This window comes from Carcharodon carcharias, chromosome 1 (assembly GCF_017639515.1).
Source record: "Carcharodon carcharias isolate sCarCar2 chromosome 1, sCarCar2.pri, whole genome shotgun sequence".
NCBI classification, from domain to species: Eukaryota; Metazoa; Chordata; class Chondrichthyes; order Lamniformes; family Lamnidae; genus Carcharodon; species Carcharodon carcharias.
In genome coordinates this window covers 247,058,488-247,085,230 of record NC_054467.1, presented here as the reverse complement: position 1 = coordinate 247,085,230, position 26,743 = coordinate 247,058,488, and the positions used below count along the sequence as shown (strand labels likewise).

General features: G+C 44.6%; 1 protein-coding gene across 1 annotated transcript in view; it reads right to left on the bottom strand.

Annotated features, from left to right (window-relative positions):
- The window catches only part of slc4a11 (solute carrier family 4 member 11), a 182,940-nt gene that overhangs the window by 51,936 nt on the left and 104,261 nt on the right, over window positions 1–26,743 (bottom strand). The window contains exon 9 of the mRNA XM_041200763.1: window positions 21,291–21,375. Coding sequence (XP_041056697.1) covers window positions 21,291–21,375 — 85 coding nt within the window. The remainder of the gene's footprint in view (window positions 1–21,290; window positions 21,376–26,743) is intronic.

The following is a 26,743-nucleotide window of genomic DNA, read 5'->3' as shown; positions in this document are numbered from 1 at the left end:
GGAATCTGATTATACAGATTAGGACATCACGCCATGGGCAGAGAAATATCTGTAATAGGCTGCCCAGGCAGGGAGTGAAGGCAAACGACATTCCTAATGTTAGTTGTGAATTAGACAAGCAGAATTAGATTGCGAGGGAATTATGAAAGAACAAGAAGAAACAACCTTTGATTCATGCAGGACTCTTTAGATCCTCTAAATTTCCCACAGTAATTCACTTTTCTTTTTGAAAAAAAAAAGGATCTGTCACTGTTTCATCAATGACTGAGGCAGCTAATTTGTGGTCAAAAAGGGGCACGCGACGAGACAGGTTACAACACCAGAGAGAGCCAGAGACTGGGTGAGTAGCGAATTAGGTTCATGTGGGAAATCGGTGCACTGGGAAAAGAGGTGAGGCATACGTAAGATTTATTCTAAATTAATTAAGGGAGTAATTAAATTAAATAAACAGCATAAGTAACAATGGTAGGACCAGTGTTATGTTGCAGCTGTGGAATGTGGTAGCTTTTGGACGCCAAGGTGATCCAGGACAAACACAGCTGCAGAAAATGTAAATAGCTAGAGGAATTCCAGATGGGGTTTATTGATCTGGAAGCTGAGCCACAGACATTGCACGACATAAGGGGGAGAAATAACTGGGCACCTTGTACCATAAGATGGTCACACATCTTAGAATAGAGTCATCTGTTTTGATCAGCAGTGAGGGAGCCTCAGAGTTTGCGAGCACCTCAAACAGGTTTGAGGTGCTCGCAACCTGTGTGAGCGAAAGCAAGGTCTACAAGGTAGATGAGCAGGCTGACCATGGCACCATGGTATAGGAAGCCATTCAAGCAGGGATGTAATGGTACTAGAGGACAGGAAAGTGAGGGGGATCGATACGGTTCTGTGCAGCAAAGAGCGAGAGTCCAGATAGCTGTGTTGCCTGCCCAATGCCAGGGTTCAGGATGTCTGCTCAGGGCTGGAGAGGAACTTGCAGTAGGTGGGGGAAGATCCAGTTGTCGTGGTCCACCTAGGTACCAATGACATAGGCAGGACAAGGAAGGAGGTTCTGCATAGTCAGTATGAGAAGCTAGGTACCAAATTAAGCAGAAGCTCAAAAGACAATAATCTGTGTTATTATCTGAACCACATGAAAATTGGCATAGGGCAAATCAGATTAGAGAGATGAATGCGTGGGAGAAGTGAGTTCTGGTTTGTGGAGCACTGGCACCAGTACTGGGGAAAGTGGGGGCTGTACAGTTGGGGTGATCTACACCTGAACCGTGCTGGGATAATCACATAACTAGGGAAGGCTTTAAACTAAACAAGGGGGTGTGGGGTCAAGCTTGGGCAGATGTGACAAATCAAAGAGTAGATTCAAGACAGGAGACCATAATAGTAATCTGGGAAATGAAGGTCAGAGAATAGCAGAAAGGGGCAGAGAGATAAAAACCTAAGAATACACCAATAGTCAAGACTAGATGTCACAAAGATAACAAAAAGACAAAACGAAAGGCTCTGTACCTGAATGCATATAACATTCCTAACAAAGTAAATGAATTGTTGGCGCACATTTAAGAAATTAAATATGATCTGATAGCCATGATGGAGATATGGCTGCAGCAAGACAAGGATTGGGTCCTGAGTATTGAGAGGTACATGACTTTCAAGAATAGGAAGCTAGGTAAAGGTGGAGGGGTAGCACTGTTGATCAAGGATGACATTGGTGCAATAGTTACAGGTGACCTTGGTTCAGGAGATCAGGATATAGAATCGTTTGGGTGCAGGTGAGGAATAAGAGGGGAAAGAAGACATTAGTGGAAGTGGTCTACAGGGCCCTTAATACTAACCACAAGGTAGGACAATGCATACAAGAAAAAACATTGGGTTCTTGTGATAAAGGGATGGCAATAATCATGGGGGTTTTCATTTACATATAAACTAGAAAAAGTAGATTGGCGGTAATAGCCTTGATGAGTTCATAGAATGCTTTCGAGATAGTATCTTAGAGCAGCATGTTCTGGAACCTACCAGAGAACAGGTTTTTTAGACTTCGAATTGTTTAATGGGACAGGATAAATTAAAGACCTCAGAATAAAGGCACCTCTAGGTGGCAGCGACTAGAATGTGACTGAATTTATACTCAGTTTGAAAGGGAGAAGAATGGGTCTAAGACTAGTATTTTAAACTTAAATAAGGGCAACTATGTGGGCATGAAAGCTGCACTAGCTGAAGTTAACTGGGGAACTAAGCTAGGGGATAGATCAATAGAGAAGCAGTGAAAGAAATTTAAGGGGATAAGAACATAAGAAGTAGGAACAGGAGTAGACGATTCAGCCCCATGAGCCTGCTCCGCCATTCAATAAGATCATTGCTGATGATCTTGTATTTGGATTTCCACATTTATCTAACCCCGAAAGTCTTTGATTCCTTTGCCTAACAAGAATCTAACCACCTCTGCCTTAAAAATATTCAATGACCTCACCTCCACCACCTTCTGAGGCAGAGTTCCAAAGTGGAACAACCCTCAGAAAAAAATTCTCCTCATCTTTGTCCTAAAAGGGCAACCTCTAATTTTAAAATAGTGCCCCCTAGGTCTGGACTCACCCACATAAGGAAACATCCTTTCCACATCCACCTTGTCAAGGTCATTCAGGATCTTATACATTTTAATCAAATCACCCCTCACTCTTCTAAACTCCAGTGGAAACAAGCCCAGTCTGTCCAACCTTTCCTCATAAGACAACCCACTCATTCCAGGTATCAATCTAGTAAACCTCCTCTGAACCGCCTCCAATGCACTTACATCCTTAAATAAAAGAGATCAAAACTGCACACAGTATTCGAGGTGCGGTCTCACTGATGTCCTGTATAACTGAAGCATAAGACCATAAGACATAGGAGGAGAAATTAGGCCATTCGGCCCATTGAATCTGCTCCGCCATTCAATCATGGCTGATAGGTTTCTCAACCCCATTCTCCTGCCTTCTCTCTGTAACCTTTGATCCCCTTACCAATCAAGAACCTATCTATCTCGGTTTTAAATACACTCAATGACCTGGCCTCTGCAGCCTTCTGTGGCAATGAATTCCATGGATTCACCACTCTCTGGCTAAAGAAGTTTCTCTTCATCTCTATTCTAAAGGGTCTTACCTTTACTCTGAGGCTGTGCCCTCGAGTCCTAGTCTCTCCTATTAATGGAGACATCTTCCACACGTCCACTCTATCCAGGCCTTTCAGTATTCTGTAAGTTTCAATCAGATCCCCCCTCATCCTTCTAAACTCCATCGAGTATAGACCCAGAGTCCTCAAACGTTCCTCATATGTTAAGCCTTTTAACATCCTTACTTTTATGTTCAATCCCTCTCGTAATAAAGGATAACATTCCATTAGTCTTCTTAATTACTTGCTGCACCTGCATAGTAACTTATTGTGACTCATGTACTAGAACACCTAGATCCCTCTGTACCTCAGAATTATGCAGCTGTTCTCCATTTAAGTAATACTCTGCTTTTTTGTCCTTCCTGCCAACGTGAACAACTTCACATTTTCCCACATTCCCCAAGTAACTCACCATCCTGACTTGGAAATATATCGCTGGCCCTTCACTGTCACTGGGTCAAAATCCAGGAACCCCCTTCCTAACAGCACCGTGTGTGCACCTACACCACATGGACTGCAGTAGTTTATGAAGTAGCTTCTCAAGGGCAATGAGGGATGGGCAATAAGTGCTGGCCCTGCCAGTGAAGCCCATATCCCAAATGAATTGACAGAAAAAAAATCACTCAACCTATCTATATCGATCTGCAACCTCCTCATGTCCTCTTCTCAACATACTTTCCTGCCTATCTTTGTGGCACCTGCAAATTTAGCTACCATGTCTTCACTCCACTCATCTAAGTAATTGATGTAAATCGTAAAAAGTAGACCCTTGCAGAACTCCACTCATCACATTCTGCCGATCAGAAAAAGACCCATTTATGTGTGCTCTCTTTTCTGACAGTCAGCCAGCCAATCTAATATCCATGCTAATACATTACCCCCTACACCATGATCCTTCATTTTCTACAATAATCCTTTAATGTGGCACCTTATCAAATGCCTTCTGGAAATCCAACTACAGCACGTCTACAGGCTCCCCTTTATTCACAGTTCATGTTACTCCTTCAAAAAACTTCAATATGTTGATTGAACATGATTTCTCTTTCACAAAACCATGCTGACTCTTCCCGATTGCTCGAGTTTCTCTAAGTGCCCAGCTGTAACCTCCTTAATGATTGATTCCAACACCTTCCCCACAACAGATGTTAAGCTAACTAGCCTATAGTTTCCTGTTTTCTGCCGCCCTCCCTTCTTGAATTGAGGGGTTATATTTGCTATTTTCCAATCTGATGGGACCTTTTCAGAATCTAGTGAATTTTGGAAAATTAACACTAGTGCATCAACTACCTCATTAGTCACCTCTTTTAAGACCCTAGGATGTAGTCCATTGGGACCTGGAGACTTGTCAGCCTGCAGCTCCATTAATTTGCTCTGTACCGTTTCCCCAGTGATTTCAATTTCACCAAGTTCCTTTCTCCCGCTCACCTCCTGATTTGCAGCTATTTCTGGAACTTTTTTTGTATCCTCTATTGTGAACACAGAAGCAAAATTTTTGTTCATTTCTCCTGCCATTTCCATATTATCTACTATTAACTCCCCACTGTCACTCGCTAGGGGGCCAACACTCACTTTACTTACTCTTGTCTTTTTTAAATACCTGTAGAAACTCTTGCTATCCATTTTTACATTCCTAGCTACCTTCCTCTCATACTCCAATTTCTTTCTCCTGATTAACCTTTTAGTCTTTCTCTGCCATTCTTTATATTCTGTCCAATCATCTGTCCCGCCACTCATCTGTGCAGAGCTGTATGCTTTTCCCTTAAGTTTGATGCTTTCCGTAACTTCTTTAGTAAACCACAGATGTTGGGTCCTCCCAATAGAATTTTTCTTTATGACAGGAATGAATTATTCTGAATACTCTGAAATGTCCCCTTAAATGTCTGCCACTGTTTCTCTATCGATCTGTCCTCTAGCCTAGCTTCCCTAGTTTCAGAAAAGCAGAATAAGTATATTCCTAATATCAAGAAAAATTCGAAGAGGAGGGCCCACCATTCCTCCCCTCCCCCGCTCCCACCCCCTGTGGTTAACTAGCATATAACTGTGCAAAGACTGGGCTTGTTTTCACTGGAGTTTATAAGAGTAAGGTGTGACTTGTTTGAAGTATTGAATGGTGGACGTGGAAAGGATGTTTCCTCTTGTGGTTGAGTCCAGAGCTAGGGGGCACTGTTTTAAAATTAGAGGTCGCCGTTTTAGGACAGAAATGAGGGGAATTTTTTTCTCTGAGGGCACTGGGACTTTGGAACTCTCTGCCTCAGAAGGCGGTGGGAGGCAGGGTCATTTTTAAGGCAGGTGTAGATAGTTTCCCCTGCCTAACCAGAACCGAAGGTTACTGGGGGTAGACAGGAACGTGGAATTCGAAACACAAACAGATCAATAGTGATCTTGACGAATGGCAGAGCAGGCTCAAGGGGCCGATGACCTACTTCTGCTCCAATTTTGTATGTTTGTTTGAGCAGCGAGATAAACGGCCAACAATCTGATTTTGGCAGTTGAGGGATGAACGTTGTCCACAGCACCAGCAGAATCCAAGAGGTCAGACGATACAGTCTCACGTGAAAGCTGACACTTCTACAGCACAGCACACCCCTTGCAGCCTCGTACTGACAGCGCCCGCCTAGCTTCCGGGATCACAGCCGGTGAGATGGGGCTCACGGGCATGAATCCTGCTGCTGCTACACCAGGAAAACTGACACTTTGTAAAGCATATTCAGTTCTCTCTGAACTCTCAGACCGGAAGTCAGAATGGATTTGTGTGTGTCTTGTACAATCCTACGCCCCTACGGTGAAGCATCAACAAATCTCCCACACAATGGATGCCTGATTTCAGCTGTGCCACTGTCTGGGAGCTGCCAGGCACTTTCCCAGAAGAGGAGGGGGGGTGGGCTTTTCAAAATGAAGGCTGTGTAAAAAGGATAATCGTTTGATTTTAGTCAGGCCTTTTTCGATTGCTATACTCAATTTGGGATAACCTTGTCTGTCCTTGGCTTGCTGCATTGTTCCAGTGAAGCCCAACGCAAACTGGAGGAACAGCACCTCATCTTCCGACTAGGCACTTTACGAGGACTGAATATTGAATTCAACAACTTTAGATCTTGAACTCCCTCCTCCATCCCCACCCCCTTTCCGCTTCTTCCCCTTTCCTTTTGTTTTTTCCAATAATTTATATAGATTTCTCTTTTCCCACCTATTTCCTTATTTTTAAATCTTTTATGCCGTGTTAGTCTTTCCACTCCACCCCCACTAGAGCTGTACCTTGAGTGTCCTTCTATCCATTCTTAATTAGCACATTCATTTAGATAATATCACCACCTTCAACACCTCTTTGTTCTTCTGTCTGTGACATCTTTTGATTATCTGCTCCTATCACTGCTTGCTTGTCCTTACAACCACACCCCCCCCTCTTCTCTCCCCTCACCCCCCCCCCACCCCCCACCTTAAACCAGCTTATATTTCACCCCTCTCCTAATATTCACTCAGTTCTGTTGAAGGGTCATGAGGACTCGAAACGTCAACTCTTTTCTTCTCCGCCGATGCTGCCAGACCTGCTGAGTTTTTCCAGGTAATTCTGTTTTTGTTAACCCAAAACATTATCCGCCGAATGACAAAGAACACTAAATCTCTAGCAAGCAGGGTGATGAAAAGATGACAAGTAGGCCAAGCCATATAAAAGCAGCTGCAACACTTGGTGTCAAACTACGAGAGTCCACAAGACCAGTGTTCACAAAAAAGGGCTAATTAAAGGGCAGAGCCGGCTGAGAAAAGATAGGCATGCTCAAATCATGAAGGGTTTCAATAGATTAAATAAAGGAAAACAGTTTCCAGTAACAGAGGGTGGGTAGCCAGAGAACAGGTTTAAGATGACTTGCAAAAAAAGTCTGAGTCATAAGAATCAATACTGCACACAGAGGCCATGGAGCAAGTCCGTGCCAAGGGCGGAGGAGACAGATTCAATTGTAACTTTCAAAAGGAAATTGGGTAAATACTTGAAGGGGAAAAATTTACAGGAGTTTGGAGAAAGAGCAAGGGAATGGGATTAAATGGATAACCTCCTACCACTGACACAATGCTACCATCAGAGTTCACAGTATCATTCAGCACAGAGTACTGAGAGGAAATGCCTCAGCCCTGCTTGCACTCATTCACCAACACTGCTCGGATACCAGGAGATGTGAAAACAGGAATGCAAGTTGCTGACGGTACAAAGCTTGCTGGGAATGCAAACGGTGAGAAGGAAATAAAGACGCTGCAGAAAGATATTGAGAGGTTAAATGAGTGGGTAGGGAAGTGAGAGGTTATTCACTTTGGTCGTAAGGATTGAAGAGCAGAATTTTTGTTGATATTCGGTGAGTCTTAACTCGTACAAGGAACTCAAAGTTAGCGTGCACGTAGAACAAGCAGTTAGGAAAACAGATGGCGTGTTGACCTTTGTTGCAAGGGGGTTGGAGTTCAAGAATAAAGAAGTCTTGCTATAATTGGACAGGGCTTTGTTGAGACCCCACCTGGAATACTGTGTGTAATTGTGGTCTCCGTACTTATATTGGAGGCAGTACAGCGAAGGTTCACTAAATTGGTTCCTGTGATGAAAGGGTTGTCCTATTTATTGAGAGGCTGAGTAAACTGGGCCAATATTCTTCGATATTTAGCGGAATGAGAGGTGATCTCATTGAAACTTACAAGATTCTGAAGGGTAGATACTGAGAGGTTGTTTCCCCTGGCTGGGGAATCTAGAACACGGGGGCAACAGTCTCAGGATAAAGGGGCATTTCATTTAGGATTGAGAAAAGGAGGAATTTCTTCAAAGGGTTGTGAATCTTCTGAATGTTCAATCCTAGAGGACTGTGGATGCTCCAATATTGACTACAGAATATTTGAGGCTGGGTTGGACAGATTTTTTTGTCTTTCAAGGAATCAAAGGAAATGGGGAGTGGGCAGGAAAATGAAGGTGAAGCCTAAGATCAGTCACGATAGTATTGAAAGGCAGAGCAGGCTTGAGGGGCCACATGGCCTACTCCTGCTCCTACCTCATGTTCTTGTTTTCTTACATGCTACCACCCCATCTTCAACCTCCCTTTCCTCTCCAAATGTTGCCTCCCTAATCTGTATCCATCTTTCCTGGAATTCCATGCCTGAATCCCTCCAGTCAGGTTTCCACCCCTGCCACAATACGGAAACAGCTCTTATGACATCCTGTGACTGTAGATAAGGTAAACTTTCCCTCTTTATCCTTCTTGACCAGTCTGCAGCCTTTGACCATCCTCCTCCAACACCTCTCCACTGTCATCCAGCTGAGTGGGACTGTTCTCATCTGGTTCCATTCTTATCCAATTATATCCAGCGTATCACTTGCAATGGCTTCCCTTGCTGCTCTTGCACAGTTACCCCAAGGGGATATACCCTTGCTCCCCCCCCTCCTATTTCTCATCTATGTCATCCAAAAGCCACAGCATTAGTTTTCACAAATACACTGCTGACACCCAGCTCTACCTCAGCACCACCTCGCTCAACTCCTCCAGAGCTGCTAAATATCCAACTATCTAACATGTCTAGACAGACTAGACACAGGGAGGATGATTCCCCTGGTTGGGGCGTCTTAACCAGGGGCCACAGTCTCAGGATACGGGGAAGGCCATTTAGGACTGAGGTGAGGAAAAATTTCTTCAGGGGGTAGTCAACCTGTGGAATTCCGTACCACAGAAGGCTGTGGAGGCCGGGTCACTGACTATATTCAAGAAAGAAATTGATAATTTTTTGGATATTAGGGGCATCATAGGGTGTGAAGAGAAAGTGGGAATATGAGATAGAGGATCAGCCATGATCATATTGAATGATGGAGCAGGCTCGAAGGGCCGAATGGCCTACTCCTGCTTCTAGTATCTATTTTTCTATATAAGTTGCTGTGTAAAAGCAAGAACAACTTGCATTTATATAGCACCTGTAACATAGTAAAATGTCCCAAGGCACTTCAGAGAAACTCTCTCAAACGAAAGTTGATAGCCAGCTACATGGGGAGATATTAGGACAGGTAGCCAAAGAGGTAATCAAAGAGGTAGGTTTTGAGAAGCATCTTGTATGCGGAGAGATAGAGGACAGCTTTAGGGAGGGAGTCCCAGAACCCATGGCCTAGGCAGTTAAAGAAATGGCAGAGCAATGAAAATTGGGGTGGGGGGTTACATAGACAAGATAAGGATTGGAGAAGCGCAGAGATCAAAAAAAAAATTAAATGACACTAGAATGCAGCAATAAGAATGCAGAAAAATGTAACAAGGCACATTACTGAGGGGAGGTTAAGGAGAAAAAGAAACTAAACCAGTGGGAAAGTTAGAATTTCATTTGAAGAGGTGGAAAGACACACATAGGGAGGTGGAGAAGTTTGCAAAAAGGAATTCCAGTGACTCAGGCTGGTGACCGAAAGGTGGGACAAAAAGGACGTAATAGGAGAGTGGTGTAGGGATGCATAGAAGACCAGAGTCAAAGAACTGAAGAACGCAGGAAGAAATACAATGCCGAGACAACTAATTAGAGAATAGGCTGTGAAATGAGAGTGGCTCATGGGTTTCTTCATCAAGAACCACATGTTATCCCTACAGCTACCTATGCTGCAAACTCAGCTACCCCTTCACCCCCCCTCATTATCAAAATAAAAGTAATTATTGATTTGAAGGCACGGATGAGGACTTTAAATTAAATGTACTATAGAGTGGGCTTGAGACAGAGCCTGTCGTCGGTTTTCCCTCGATTTGAGGATGATGTCTACTCAGGGTCTCGAGTTTCTGCCATGGGTCTTCATGTGACTGAGCAGGCCGATTCTCAACCTGCAGATCTTTGATCTCACAGGGCAGGATGTCCCATGAGGTAGCAGGATCCGGAACGCTGGATTTGCTTCCTTTTCTTTCCTTCTCTGCCACTGCTCTGCCTCATCGTCAAGACGATGGGACTCAAAAGCATGATGCAGCTCGACGGACAAGTTGTCACCATTTTGAACGATTAGTAGTGAGCTCCTCCCAGTCATTAATGTCATTGCTGCAACTCTTCAAGGAGAGCTTGAGAGTATCTTCGAAGTGTTGCCTTTGCCCTCCCCTGGAACGCTGGCCGTTTGAGAGCTGAGAAAACAGGACCTGGCAAGGGAGATACTTGTCAGCCACCCTGACCAGTGTCCAGTCCATCGAAGCTGATTTTGCAGCAGTTTTGCCTGAATGCTTGTGGAGCTGGACTCAAGGAAGACGCAAGGCAGCCAGTCCCAATCAGAAAGGAGCGAATGAGACTCACCATCAGAAAAAGGGACTTGGCTTCTTCCTAAGGAGATGCAGTTTGGAGAAGGGAAATTTTACAATCGAAACATCACCTGATTTTAGCCCATCAGCTGCTAGTGATCTCTCTGCTCTGAGCTCCTGGATTCTAAATTCAATTTATAAATAATATTTACAAATAAGTACAATCGAGAAAAATGCTCTTAATTGCTGTCAAAAGGGCTGAGAGTCATCCTGGCTTTTCCACTATCCGAGATAGTTTTCTTGTAATCTGCTGGCTGACAGGACCATAAAAACAGTGAAACGGTGAGGCAAGTTTTAGGATGCTTTAGGGGAAATTGTACATTAAAATGTTTCTCCCCCAAATGAGAGGGGTTATAAAAAAGATGGCAGAAATAGTTAACATAGAAACATAGAAACTAGGAGCAGGAGTAGGCCATTCGGCCCTTCAAGCCTGCTCTGCCATTCATTATGATCATGACTGATCATCCAACTCAATAACGTGCTCCCACTTTCTCCCCATATCCTTTGATCCCACAAGAGCTATATCTAACTCCTTCTTGAAAGCATACAATGTTTTGGTCTCAATTACTTGCTGTGGTAGCGAATTCCACAGGCTCACCACTCTCTGGGTGAAGAAATTTCTCCTCATCTCAGTCCTTAATGGTCTACCCCATATCCTCAGACTGTGACCCCTGGTTCTGGACTCCCCCACCATTGGGAACATCCTTCCTGCATCCACCCTGTCTAGGCCTGTTAGAATTTTGTAGGTTTCTATGAGATCCCCCCTAATTCTTCTGAACTCCAGCAAATATAATCCTAATCAACTCAATCTCTCCTCATACGTCAGTCCTGCCATCCCAAGAATCAGTCTGGTAAACCTCCGCTGCACTCCCTCTATTGCAAGTAAATCCTTCCTCAGATAAGGAGATCAAAACTGCACACAATATTCCAGGTGTGGTCTCACCAAGGCCCTGTACAATTGCAGCAAGACATCCCTGTTCCTGTACTCGAATCCTCTGGCTATGATGGCCAACATGGCATTTGCCTTCTTTACCGCCTGCTGCACCTGCATGCTTACCTTCAGCGACTGGTGTACAAGGACACCCAGGTCTTGTTGCACATTCCCCTCTCTCAATTTATAGTCATTCAGATAATAATCTGCCTTCCTGTTTTTGCTACCAAAAATGGATAACCTCACATTTATCCACATTATACTGCATCTGCCATGCATTTGCCCACTTACTCAGCTTGTCCAAATCACACTGAAGCATCTCTGTATCCTGCTCACAGCTCACCCTCCCACCCAGCTTTGTGTCATCTGCAAATTGGGAGATATTATATTTAATTCCCTCATCTAAATCATTAATATATATTGTGAATAACTGGGGTCCCAACACTGATCCCTGCAGTACCCCACTAGTCACTGCCTGCCAATCAGAAAAAGACTCATTTATTTCCTGTCTGCCAACCAGTTTTCTATCCATCTCAATACACTACCCCCAGTCCCATGGGCTTTAATTTTACATGCCAATCTCTTATGTGGGACTTTGTCGGAAGCCTTCTGAAAGTCCAAATAAACCACATCCACTGGCTCCCCCTCATCAACTCTACTAGTTACATCCTCAAAAAATTCCAGTAGATTTGTCAAGCATGATTTCCCTATCGTAAATCCATGCTGACTCTGTCTGATTCTGCCACTGTTTTCCACGTGCTCAGCTATTAAATCTTTTATAATGGACACTAGAATTTTCCCCACTACCGACGTCAGGCTGACTGGTCTATAATTCCCTGTTTTCTCTCTACCTCCCTTTTTAAATAGTGGGGTTACATTAGCTACCCTCCAATCTGTAGGAACTGTTCCAGAGTCTATAGAATCTTGGATGATGACCACCAATGCAGCCACTATTTTTAGGGCCACTTCCTTAAGTACTCTGGAATGTAGATTATCAGACCCTGGGGATTTATCGGCCTACAATCCCATCAATTTCCCCATCACCATTTCCCTACCAATACTGATTTCTTTCAGTTCCTCCCTCTCACTAAACCCTATGTTCCCCAACTTTTCTGGTATGTTATTTGTGTCCTCCTCTGTGAAGACAGAACCAAAGTATGTATTTAGTTGGTCAGCCATTTCTTTGTTCCCCATTATAAATTCCCCTGTTTCTGACTGTAAGGGACCGACATTTGTCTTCACCAATCTTTTTGTTTTCACAGACCAATAGAAACTTTTAGAGTCAGTTTTTATGTTCCCTGCAAGCTTACTCTTGAACTCTATTTTCCCCTTCTTAATCCATCCTTTGGTCCTCCTTTGCTGAATTCCAAACTGCTCCCAATCCTCAGGTCTGTTGTTTTTTCTGGCCAATTTGTATGCCTCTTCCATGCATCTAATACTATCTCTAATTTCCCTTGTAAACCATGGTTTGGCCACCTTTCCTGTTTTACTTTTGCGCCAGACAGAAATAAGCAATTGTCGCAGTTCACCTATGTGCTCTTTGAATGTTTACCATTGCCTATCCACCTTCATCCCTTTAAGTAACGTTTCCCAATCCATCATAGCCAACTCGTGCCTCATACCATCGTAGTTTCCTTTATCAAGATTCAGGGCCCAAGTCTCAGAATCAACTATGTTACTCTCCATCTTGATGAAGAATTCCATCATATTATGGTCGCTCATCCCCAAGGGGCCTCACACAACTAGATTGCCAATTATTCCTTTTTCATAACACAACACCCAGTCTAGGATGGCCTGTTCTCTTGTTGGCTCCTCAACATATTGGTCCAGAAAACCATCCCATATACACTGCAGGAATTCCTCCTCTACGGTATTGTTACTAATTTGATTTGCCCAATCTATATGCATATCAAAGTCATCCATAATTACTGATGTTCCTTTATAATTTGCGTCTCTAATTTCCTGTTTAATGCCATTCCCAACATCACCACTACAGTTTGGGGGTCTATATACAACCCCCACTAATGTTTTTTGCCCCTTAGTGTTTCTCAGCTCTACCCATACAGATTCCACATCGTCGGAGCTAATATCTTTCCTCGTTATTGCATTAATTTCCTCTTTAACCAGCAATGCAACTCCACCGTCTTTTCCTTTTTGTCTGTCCTTCTGAACACCCCTGGATGTTCAGTTCCCATCCCTGGTCACCCTGCAGCCATGTCTCCGTAATCCCGACTATATCATACCTGTTTACATCTATTTGTGCTGTTAATTCATGCACTTTATTGCGAATGCTCCTCGCTTTAAAGCTCAAAGGCTTGTCTTTTTAGCATTACTTGTCCTGTTCCCACTATTTTTCACTGAGGCCCTGTTTGATTCTTGCCCTTGATTTCTCTGCCTATCACTTTTCTTATTCCGCTTTGTGTCTTTTATTACCCTTCCTCTGACTCCGTGTGTAGGTTCCCATCCCCCTGCCATTTTAGTTTAAACCCTCCCCAACTACTCTAGCAAATATTCCCCCCTAGGACATCAGCCCTGGTCCTGGCCAGTGGGCTGTAACTCACAAATTGATGTTTTACTTGTAATTCTCATCGCAAATTCTGATGATTCCTTGCTCTGCCGCGAGGCGACATGCACATTGCGTTTTCGTAACCACCACCTCCCCACCACCACCACCGCCCCCCGCAAAAAAAAAAGACCGTCACTTCCTGACAATGTTGCCGTCCACGTTTTTAATCCGCCTTGGGAAATGACATTTGCATTTGAATAAATGAATGATTCTTTGGGCAGAATTTTCTCTTGGGCGTGCGAGGATGGGCCCCGCACCGCCGACACGTAAAATGACGCGTGGTGATGTCGGGCGGACATCATTCTGACCTCCCATTCGGCGAGCGCACAGCCGCAGTTGGCCGCGCGCCCGCTGAACTGGCAAAGGCCTGTTAAGGCCATCAATAGACCAATTAAACTAATTCTCAACGCTGCCCATCCAACCTTAAGGGGCAGGCGAAGAATCCAAGCGGCCTTTGCGTTGTTCATGAAGCCTCATCCACGGGCAGGATGGGGCTTCATGAAGGTATTATTAATAAATAAATGTTGCTCATTTCATAAACATGTCCCAGCTCATGTGACACTGTCACATGGGGTGGGGGGGTGGGAATGGGGACATGGTTAAATGATTTTTTACCTTCTTTATTAAAAATTCCCAACAGGAAATTAATTTCCCTGAGGCAGCTCTGTGTCGGCAGGCCCCTGCTCTCCCTCCTTCCCCCCCCGCCGTCCGCACAGATAGCGCTGAGCACTATCGGGAACACGTCACACTGGGTGGGCCTTAAGTGGCCCGCCCACATAAAATGGAGGCGCACTGCCGATTGCGGGCAGCAATTGGCTCTGCGCTCGCTCCTGAACGGGATGCTCAGAAGGCAGAAGTTTCTGCCCTGTGTGCCTGTTGACATCACAGTCAGCCATTGAGCAGAAGGCCAGGTGGATCTTACAGCAAACAGAGTCTCGATGGACTACACCAAACAGGACCCATGACCAAATGTCTCCGCAGTGAGAGGAGGATAGTATCGTATTACAGGCCTTGTATTTTAAGTCGATCCCCGGCTCCTACAGCAGCAATTAGGTCAACCGTTATTGAATGGCGGAGCAAGCTTGAGGGGCCTAGTGACCAACTCCAGCTCCTAGTTTGTACGTATGTATGTCGGTAACTTCCCCTGTCAATCAGGTTATGTCTGGGGGAGTGAATATATGTAATCATGAAAGAATTACAGTGGTGGGGGTGTGGATAGAGGCAGTTTTCCCCCCCCACCACAGTTGGACAATAACCTGGCAAAGCTGGTTTTCACTCCATTAATTTTGATGGAAATGAAGATCAGGCAGATTCTACAATGGACCAGCAATCTATCCCTCCAGACCAACTCTGCAACGGAGAAGACAAAAGGCTTGCATTAATATAGTGCCTTTCACGACCACCAGATCTCTCAAAACACTTTGCAGCCAATTAAATATTTTGGAAACGTTAGTTACTGTTCTAATGTAAGAACTGAAGCAGCCTACGTAGGTACAGCAAGCTCTCACAAACAGCAAAGTGAGGGTTTTTATTCTTTCAGCAGATGTGGGTGTCGACATTTGTTGCCCATCCCTAATTGCCCTTGAATGATGGTGGTGAGCTGCCTTCTTAAATCACAGCAGTCCCTGTGGGGTAGGTACACCCACAGTGCAGTTAGGAAGGGAATTCCAGGATTTTGACCCAGTGACAGTGAAGGAACGGCGATATATTTCCATGTCAGGATAGCGTCTGGCTTGGAGGGGAACTGCAGGGTGTTCCCGTGTATCTGCTGCCCCTGTCCTTCTAGGTGGTAGAGGTCATGGGTTTGGAAGATGCTGGCGAAGAATTGCCAGATATCAGTTTTGTTTAGGGATGTTCGTTGAAGGATAATATTAACTAGGCCACTGGGAATAACTCCTCTGCTCTTTGAAATAATGCCAAGGGATCTTTTATGCCCACCTAAGAAAGCAAACAGGGAATTGGTTTAATATCTCATCTGAAAAATGCTACATCTGAGAGTGCAACTCTTCCTCAGTACTGTACTAGAGTGTCAGATTGTTGTGCTTAAGCTCTGGAGTGGGACTTGAGTTCAGGACCTTTTGACTCACAGAATGTCTCAGTGCAGAAGAGGCCCTTTGTCCCATCAAGTGCACTGACACGTGAGAAGCACCTGATCTACGTACCTAATCCCATTTACCAGCACTTGGCCCATAGCTTTGAATGTTATGATGTGCCAAGTGCTCAACCAGGTACTTTTTAAAGGATGTGAGGCAACCCACCTCCACCACTCTCCCAGGCAGTGCATTCCAGACCGTCACCACCCTCTGGGTAAAAAATATTTTCCTCACATCACCCCTAAACCTCTTGCCCCTCACCATGAACTTATGTCCACTCGTGCCTGACCCTTCAACTAAGCTGCTCCCTATCAAACCTGTCCATGCCCCTCATAATCTTGTACACCTCGATCAGGTTGCCCATCAGTCTTCTCTGCTCCAACGAAAACAATCCAATCTATCCAACCTCTCTTCATGACTTAAATGTTTCACCACAGGCAACATCCTGGTGAATCTCCTCTGCACCCCCTCCAGTGCAATCAGATCCTTCATATAATGTGGCGACCAGAACTGCACACAGTATTCCAGCTGTGGCCTCACCAAGGTTCTATACAACTCCAACATGACCTCCCTACTTTTGTAATCTATGCCTCGATTGATAAAGGCAAGTGCCCCATATGCCTTTTTCACCAATCCACTAACATACCCCTCTGCCTTCAGAGATCAATGGACACACACGCCAAGGCCCCTTTGTTCCTCAGGACTTCCTAGTGTCATGCCGTTCATTGAATACTTCCTTCTCAAATTACTCCTTCCAAAGTGTATCACCTCACACTTTTCAGGGTTAAATTCCATCTGCTACTTATCTGCCCATTTGACCATCCCGTCTATATCTTCGCCCAAGACACTCAACCTCACTGTTAACCATCTGGCCAATCTTTGTGTCATCCGCAAATTTACTAATCCTAACACCCACATAGTTATCTATGTCATTTATATAAATGACAAATAATAGGGGACCCAGCACAGATCCCTGTGGTATGCCACTGGACACTGGCTTCCAATCACTAAAGGATCCTTCTGTCATCACCCTCTGTCTCCTACAACTAAGCCAATTTTGAACCCACCTTATCAAATTACCCCGTATCCCATGTGCATTTGCCTCCTTTATTAGTCTCCCATGTGGGACCATGTGGCTTTGCTGAAATCCATATAAACTACATCAACTACACTACCCTCATCTATACACCTGGTCGCCTCCTCAAAAAATTCAATCAAATTTATTATGCATGACCTCCCCCTGACAAAGCCATGCTGACTATCCCTGATCAAACCTTGCCTAGATTCTCTCCTTCAGAATTTTCTCCAATAGTTTGCCTACCACTGACGTGAGACTCACTGGCCTGTAGTTCCCTGGCTTATCTCTACAATCCTTCTTAAATAGCGGAACCACATTAGCTATTCTCCAGTCCTCTGGCAAATTGCCCGTGGCCAGAGAGGAATTAAAAATTTGGGTCAGAGCCCCTGCAATCTCCTCCCTTGCCTGCCTCAGCAGTCTGGGACACAAATAATCCAGACCGGGAGATTTGGCCACTGTTAAGCCTGCCAATACCTCCAATACCTTGTCAATCCCTATACTGATTGACTCCACTACTGATTGAGCCACAGCTGACGATTACTATCCCCCACCCCTCCCAACTGTATTTCAAAATGACAACAGGAAAATTTCCCATTGGACGAGTTTTCAATTAAAAAGTTTCATCAAGGGCCCGGTGTATCTCAAAAATAAATCCTGAGCTGCAGCTGGATAGTCTCACCTCAAAAGTTACAACTTCCAATCTGACCTTCCTACCTCATCCTGCAGAAATTTCCAGAATGCAAGCCGGGCTTTCAATAGGAGTTAAAACAGCGGCAGAAATGAGCCTTCTGACGATTTGAAAGATTGTGCCTCCGCAAAACAACTTGAAGGGAACCCAAGATTAAATCTCAAAGCTCCAAGTGAATTTATGTTTATGAGTTATGGATTTGTGCTGAAGCTAAATAATACTGAGGAACAACATGCTAACAAAGAACTTTGTGAATCTAGAAATTCAAGGGGAAAAAAAATCACTTTCCTGAAGGGTTTTTTGTTTTAGTTTATAGAATTGAAAACAGCATTAACAATTGAATGGTTCATGATGTAAATTGTTTGTTTATGGAAGTGCCAGCATAAAATCAGCACACTTAGTAATAATGCAATAATTTTTTTTTTTAGCTTCCGTACCCATGGGCATTTCAGAAAGCCAAATCAGGACATTGGGCCGCTGGAAAATGACCCTGGAGAAGCAGAAGTGGGGAACAAAGAAATGGCGGAGGAACTGAATAGGTACTTTGTGTCAGTCTTCACGGTGTAAGACATGAGTAACATCTCCAAAGTTCAAGAGGGTCGGGGGGCAGAGGTGAGTATGGTGGCCATTACCAAGGAGAAGGTGCTAGGAAAACTGAAAGGTCTGAAGGTGGATAAATCACCTGGGCCAGATGGCTGAAGAGATACTGGAAGCAGTAGTGGTGATCTTTCAGGAATCACTGGAGCCAGGCAGGGTCCCAGAGGTCTGGAAAATCGCTATTGTAACCCCCCTGTTTAAGATGGGAGTGAGGCAAAAGACGGGAAATTACAGGCCGATTAGCCTGACCTCGGTCCTTGGTAAGATTTTAGAATTCATTATTAAGGATGAGATTTCAGAATATTTGGAAGTGCATGGTAAAATAGGGCAAAGTCAGCATGGTTTCATCAAGGGCAGGTCATGCCTGACAAATCTGTTAGAATTCTTTGAGGAGGTAACGAGTAGGTTAAACAAAGGAGAGCCAATGGATGTTATCTACTTGGACTTCCAGAAAGCCTTTGACAAGGTGCTGCACAGGAGGCTGCTCAGTAAGATAAGAGCCCATGGTGTTAGAGGCAAGGTACTAGCACGGATAGAAGATTGGCTGTCTGGCAGGAGGTAGAGAGCGGGGATAAGGGGGTCCTTTTCAGGATGGCGGCCGGTGACTAGTGGAGTTCCGCAGGGGTCAGTGTTGGGACCACAACTTTTCACTTTGTACATTAATGATCTAGATGAAGGAACTGAGGGCATCCTGGCTAAGTTTGCAGATGACACAAAGATGGGTGGAGGGACAGGTAATATTGAGGAGGCGGGGAGGCTGCAGAAGGATTTGGACAGGTTAGGAGAATGGGCAAAGAAGTGGCAGATGGAATACAACGTGGGCAAGTGTGAGGTCATGTACTTTGGTAGGAAGAATAGAGGCGTAGTCTATTTTCTAAATGGGGAGACAATTCAGAAATCTGGAGTGCAAAAGGACTTCTGAGTCCTAGTCCAGGATTCTCTTAAGGTTAACTTGCAGGTTGAGTCGATAGTTAGGAAGGCAAATGCAATGTTGGCATTTATTTTGAGAGGACTAAAATATAAAAGCAGGGATGTGCTGCTGAGGCTTTATAAGGCTCTGGTCAGACCACATTTAGAACATTGTGAGCAATTTTGGGCCCCGTATCTCAGGAAGGATGTGCTGGCCCTGGAGAGGTTCCAGAGGAGGTTCACGAGAATGATCCCAGGAATGAAAGGCTTAACATATGAGGAACGTTTGAGGACTCTGGGTTTACACTCGATGGAGTTTAGAAGGATGAGGGGGGATCTGATTGAAACTTACAGAATACTGAAAGGCCTGGAAAGAGTGGACGTGGGGAAGATGTTTCCATTAGTAAGAGAGACTAGGACCCGAGGGCACAGCCTCAGAGTAAAGAGAAGACCTTTTAGAACAGAGATGAGGAGAAACTTCTTTAGCCAGAGAGTGGTGAATCTATGGAATTCATTGCCACAGAAGGTTGTGGAGGCCAGGTCATTGAGTGTATTTAAGACCGAGATAGATAGGTTCTTGATTGGTAAGGGGATCAAAGGTTACGGGGAGAAGGCGGGAGAATGGGGTTGAGAAACTTATCAGCCATGACTGAATGGCAGAGCAGACTCGATGGGCTGAATGGCCTAATTTCTGCTCCTATGTCTTATGGAAATGACCTATCCCTTCAGGCTTATTATTTCCCATCCATTTATTTTCATGAAGTTTATTTTTTTTTCCCTTAAAAGCAGGAGGATAAAGATAGGATGGGCCTGACAATGGGGAATGCAAGGTGACAGTGATCTGAAGGCAATAAAATGGCTGTGCATTGTCGTAAGCGGGGGAGGGGCCAAAAGCCAATTGGCAACAGCATTGTGGGCGTTGGGCGAGGGCCACTGGCAACTTGGGTTCCATTCTCCGAGCCACTTGCTCCCACAAAGGTTGTTGGACACCACACCTTACATCACTGCCAGGTCACAGGAGTCCCAATTCCATTTTACCTTCTCCTACTTTCTTCCATTAAGCTCTTCCCATTAGCTGATGACACAAAAACAAGACGACACAGGTTTGGACAAGAGATGCAGTGGGTATGTGAGGAAGAATTTTTTTTTTTTAAAAACGCAGCAAGTTGAAATGACCTGGAACTTGTGACCTAGGTGGAAGTGGAGACGATTAATGATTTTAAAATGAAATTGGATGGGCACTTGAAGGACTACGGGAATTGGGTTAGTTTGCATTTGAGAGTCAGTATGGACTCAACGAGAGGTGGTGGCATAGTGGTATTGTCAAAGACTCAGGATAATGCTCTGGGGACCAGGGTTCGAATCCCACCATGGCAGATGGTGAAATCTGAATTCAATAAAAATCTGGAATTAAAAGCCTAATGATGACGATGGAACCATTGCCGTTGTTGTATAAACCCACCCATCCGGTTCACTAGCGTCCTTTAGGGAAGGAAATCTGCCATCCTTACCTGGCCTGGCTTACATGTGACTCCAGACCCACAGCAACATGATCGACTCTTAACTGCCCTCAAATGACCTAGCAAGCCACTCAGTTCAAGGGCAATTAGGGGTGGGCCAACAAATGCGGACCTAGCCAGCGACGCCTGCATCCCATGAAAGAATAAATAAATAAATAGAGGGATATGGGGATAAGTTGGGAAAATGGGGCTGAGGTAGACTAGCCATGATGTTATTGAATGGAGGAGCAGACTCGAGGGATCACATATGGCCTGCTCCTATTAGTTACTTTCTTATGACTGATGGTCACAGCTACTCGTTCTTACAATGCTTCCAATTTATCATTAAGAACTGAACAACGCTGGTGATATAGTAAAAGCCTGCTGTGTGGCATACACTTTGCAACAGGCATTGCACTCGCTTCCCGTCACATTTTGACATGTTCTCTGAATCAGCAGCAGTAATGCCATGGTCGATATGCTAAAAGGTCAATCATTGAAAATAATGTTTACTCACCATCAGTATAATCTGACAGATACAATGGCAGCCTGCGTCGTAAGTCTTCCATCATTCCCTTACCCATGCGTAGGAAGTCATAAGCCTGCTCAGGCGAGAAACGGAATTAAATTAGAATGCTGTGATTACCCGGCAGGAATTTTCTTCCAGGAATACCCTGCTGGGAACGCCTGCTCATCTCTCCGACGGGATTTCTGTTCGACTCTCCTACACTGTTCAACTTCTGTTTGGACGGTAAAGGGGCAGATGTAGCACCTTCTGCGATTGCATGGGAAGGTGCCGTGGGAAGGGGATGAGGTGTTGGGGGGTGATGGAGGAGTGGGCCAGGGAGTCCTGGAGGGAACGGTCCCTATGGAATGCTACTATTAACACTTCCTTTGTCCTTTAGGTCATGATATCTTTGTCAATCCCTCCTTTGTCTCCACCTATCACTGGCCTCCTATGCAGCTCCACCTGCCCGACTCCTCTTTACTAATATAAATTTCATCACATTTCCACTTCCCTTCAGCTCTGAAGAAGGATCATACAGACTCGAAACATTAACTCTGTTTCTCTCTCTACAGATGCAACTATGCACAATATAGATTTAGACGAGGGAACTAAATGTAATATCTCCAAATTTGCATATGTCACTAAGCTGGGTGGGAGGGTGAGCTGTGAGGAGGATGCAGAGATGCTTCAGTGTGATTTGGTCAAGCTGAGTGAGTGGGCAAATGCAGTATAATTTGGATAAATGTGAGGTTACCACTTTGGTAGCAAAAACAGGAAGACACATTGTTATCTGAATGGCTATAAATTGAGAGAGGGGAATGTGCAACGAGACCTGGGTGTCCTTGTACACCAGTTGCTGAAGGTAAGCATGTAGGTGCAGCAGGCGGTAAAGAAGGCAAATGGTATGTTGCCTTCATAGCCAGAGGATTCGAGTACAGGAACAGGGATGTCTTGCTGCAATTGTACAGGGCCTTGGTGAGACCATATCTGGGATATTGTGCGCAGTTTTGGTCTCCTTATCTGAGGAAGGATGTACTTGCTATAGAGGGAGTGCAGCGAAGGTTTACCAGACTGATTCCTGGGATGGCGGGACTGACATATGAGGAGAGATTGAGTCAGTTAGGATTATATTCGCTGGAGTTCAGAAGAATGAGGGTGGGATCTCATAGAAACCTACAAAATTCTAATAGGACTAGACAGGGTAGATGCAGGAAGGATGTTCCCGATGGTGGGGGAGTCCAGAACCAGGGGTCACGGTCTGAGGATATGGGGTAGACAATTTAGGACTGAGATGAGGAGAAATATCTTCACACAGAGAGTGGTGAGCCTGTGGAATTCGCTACCACAGAAAGTAGTTGAGGCCAAAACATTGTATGTTTTCAAGAAGGAGTTAGATATAGCTCGAGGTGAAAGGGATCAAAGGACGTGGGGAGAAAGTGGGAGCAGGCTATTGAGTTGGATGATCAGCCATGATCAAATGAATGGCGAAGCAGACTCAAAGATCCGAATTGCCTACTCCTGCACCTATTTTCTATCTTTCTATGATGCTGCTAGGCCTGCTGAGATTTTCCAGCATTTTCTGTTTTTGTTTCAAGTTTCCAAAATCTGCGGTATTTTGCTTTTATCTTAGTACATTTCCTTGTCCCCGTCCTACTCAGGCCCCCTCCCACAAGTCTTTTTTCGGTACATCGATAACTTTTGGTGCCGCTTTATGCTCTCGTCTGAACCTGGAAAAAATTAGCAATTTTGCTTCCAATTTCCACCCTTCTATCACCTTCACATGGTCCATCTTCAACGCTTCCCTTCCCTTCCTTGACCTCTCTGTTTCAATTTTTGGTGATAGACTGTCCATCAATATTCATTACAAGCCTACCGACTCCCACAGCTACCTCGGCTACAGTTCCTCACACCCCGCTTCCTGTAAGGACTCCATCCCATTCTTTCAGTTCCTTCTCTTTTGTCACATCCATTCCAATGATGCCACTTTCCAAAATGGCGCTTCTGACATGTCTTCCTTCTTCTTTAACAAGGTCTCCCCCACCACTGACAGGGCCTCTCAACCGTGTCCGACCCATCTCCCACGCCTTTGCCTTCACACATTCCTCTCCCTCCCAGAAACATGATAGGGTCCCCCTTGTCCTCACTTTTCACTCCACCAGCCTCCGCATTCAAAGGATCATCCTCCACCATTTCCGCCAACTCCAGCATGATGCCATCACCAAACACATCTCCCCCTCAGCATTCCATAGGGACTATTCCCTCTGGGACACCCTGGCCCACTCCTCCATCACCCCAACACCTCATCCCCTTCCCACAGCACTTTCCCATGCAATTGCAGAAGGTGCAACACCTGCCCCTTTACCTCCTCCCTGTCCAAGGGCCCAAACACTCCTTTCAGATTAAGCAGCACTTCGCTTGCCCCTCCTTCGGTTTGGTCTACTGCATTCGCTACTCCCAATGTGGTCTCCTCTACATTGTGGAGACCAAACGCAGACTGGGTGACCACTTTGCGGAACACCTTCAGTCTGTCCGCAAACATGACCCAGACCTTCCTGTCGCTTGCCATTTCAACATACCATCCTGCTCTCATGCCCACATGTCTGTCCTTGGCTTGCTGCATTGTTCCAGTGAAGCCCAACGCAAACTGGAGGAGCAGCACCTCATCTTTCGACTCGGCACTTTACAACCTTCTGGACTTAACATTGAGTTCAACAACTTCAGACCATGAATTCTCTCCTCCATTCCCACCCCCCTTTTTTAATCCCCTTTTTTCTACATTCATTTTTATTTTTTATCCATTTTTATTTTTATTCATTTAAAAGTGGTTTTATCCCCTTTTCTATCCTTTTTTCCCCCCACCCCATTCCCTACAGGGCCATCTGTTACTTGTTCCATGTTGATCTTTCACACAATGCTACCCTTGTTCTGCTTTTATCACATTCTGCTTTACCTTTATGCCACTGTCAGCACCCTTTTTTAAGCACTAACGACTACCATTAACACCCCCTTTATCCTTTAGGTCATGACATCTTTATTAATCCCTCCTTTGTCCCCACCTATTGCTGGTCTTCTATCCAGCTCCACCTGCCCCACCCTCCCTTAAACAGTACAAATTTAATCACATTTCCACTTCTCTCCAGCTCTGAAGGAGGGTCATATGAACTCGAAACGTTAACTCTGTTCCTCTCTCCACAGACGCTGCTCAACCAGCTGAGTTTTTCCAGCATTTTCTGTTTCTGTTTAAGATTTCCAGCATCCACAGTATTTTGCTTTTATGCTAATATATCTGTACAGTTCTCTCTCTCTCTCTCTCTATATACATCTATTCTGGTGTAAAGGGTATAGCCATGTAGACTTTCAGAGCCTAAATCATGGCCAGTTCTGAAGCTAAACTCAATCAACCAGATAGTTGGTGGTAAAAAGCAGTTTCTAAACCAATTGGGCGTACACTGCAGCCATGATTGAAAACTTTATCCTCGGTTGCCAATATAGCTGGGGTGGTGGGGGAAGGTATAATGGGGGATAGCAGCCAAGGTTAATAAAACTACTTGCATTTATCCAGCACTGTCTCACACTGGACAGTTTTCAAAGCGTTCCATGTATTTAATTAATTACTTTGAAATGCAATAACAATTATACAGGAAAAATACAACACAATAACCATGCTGTGCCAGCAATTTCCCACAAACACATTAAGGACCAATTAGTGGTATTGATGCAGCAAGGAATTTTTTTTTGGCCAGGATACGGAGGATGGTCCCTTGCTTCTCTTCCGATAATGTAGTGCCCTCAAATTTTTGTCTGTTCAAAAAATATTAGTGAGCGAGTCAGGATTTTACAATAATCAGGCAGTTAAGGTTATTTTCTTGTTCCAGGATATGAAAAATTTAGTCAGTCCAATTTGCCAGCTTGCCATAGTGGCGTTTGAGTGCGTGACATCTGGGTTGCTTAGCCAGTCGCACGCAGTCGTATCCAGTAATTCTTATTCAAAGGATTGCACCACCATCAACACAACACTCCCTCTGTACCATAATAGGCTGTAAAATAACAGGGCAGGCTTGACTTGAAGAAAAACTTGTATTTACATAGCAACTTTCACAACCTCAGGGTGCCCCAAAGAACTTTGCGGTCAATAAAGTACTTTTTGATGTGTGACAACAGTTGTAGTGTAGGAAAGAAATAGGAGTAGGCCATTCAGCCTATCAAGCCTGCTCCACTATTCAGTAAATCATGGCTGATATGACTGTGGCCTTAACTCCACTTTACTGCCTGTCCCTACAAAACCATCGACTCCCTTGTAAATCAGAAATCTGTCTAACTCAGCCTTGAATATACTCAATGACCCAGTCTCCACTGCTCTCAAGGGAAGAGGATCCACTAATGACCCCCAGAGAAGAAATTTCTTCTAATCTCAGTCTTAAATGGGATAAATTGTGCCTGCTAGCTCTAGATTTCCCAACTATGGGAAACATTCTCGAAGCATCTACACTATCAAGCCCCCACCACCCTCAGAATTTTATATGTTTCAAAAAGATCACCTTTTATTCTTCTAAACTACAATAAGTATAGGCCCAATCTGTTCAACCCTTCCTCCTAATATATCCCAGGAATCAATCCAGCAAACCTTCTCTAAACTGCTTTCAGTGCAAGTATATTGCTCCTTAAGTAAGGAGACCAAAACTGTACACAGAACTCCAGGTGCAGTCTCACCAATGCCCTGTATTAGTCTAGCAAGGCTTCCCTGTTTTTATACTCCATCCCACATGCAATAGAGATTTGCCTTCCTAATCCCTTGCCGTACCTGCATGCTAACTTTTTGTGATTCATGTACGAGGGCACCCAGATCCCCCTCTACCAAAGCATTCTACAGTCTCTCTCCATTTAAATAATATTCTGCTTTTCTGTTCTCCCCATCAAAGTGGACAACCTCACATTTTCCCACATTATACTCCATCTGCCATTTTTTGTCCAGTCACTTAACCTATCCATATTCCCTTTGCAGGGCCATTGTATCCTCCTCACAACTTGCTTTCCTACCTACCAATGTATCGTCAGCAACTGTAGCTGAGATACAGTGGTCCTAAAGTGTTAGTTGAGGGATAAATGATGGCCAGGGCAGCAGGAGAACTCATCTGTTCTTGCTAAAAAGAGTGCTATAGTATCTTTTTGTCTGCTTGAGAGACAGCAGACTCGGTTTAATGTCTCAACCGAAAGGCAGCATCAACAGCAATGCAGACCTCTTTAGCCTAGCTGAAATTCTCAAGGCTCTGGACTGGGTCTTGAGCCCCACAACCTTCTGACATGGAAGCACGACTGCTGCACATAAGGTTTTTACACACAAGTCTGGCATGGCAAAAAAAAAAAAATTACACAGCACAGGACAGAGTGAAATGCAGCATGAGGCTTCCTTAAGCCATTCAGCTCTTACCAGAGGTCAGAAAATAAAGCGGCTGATTGCTAAG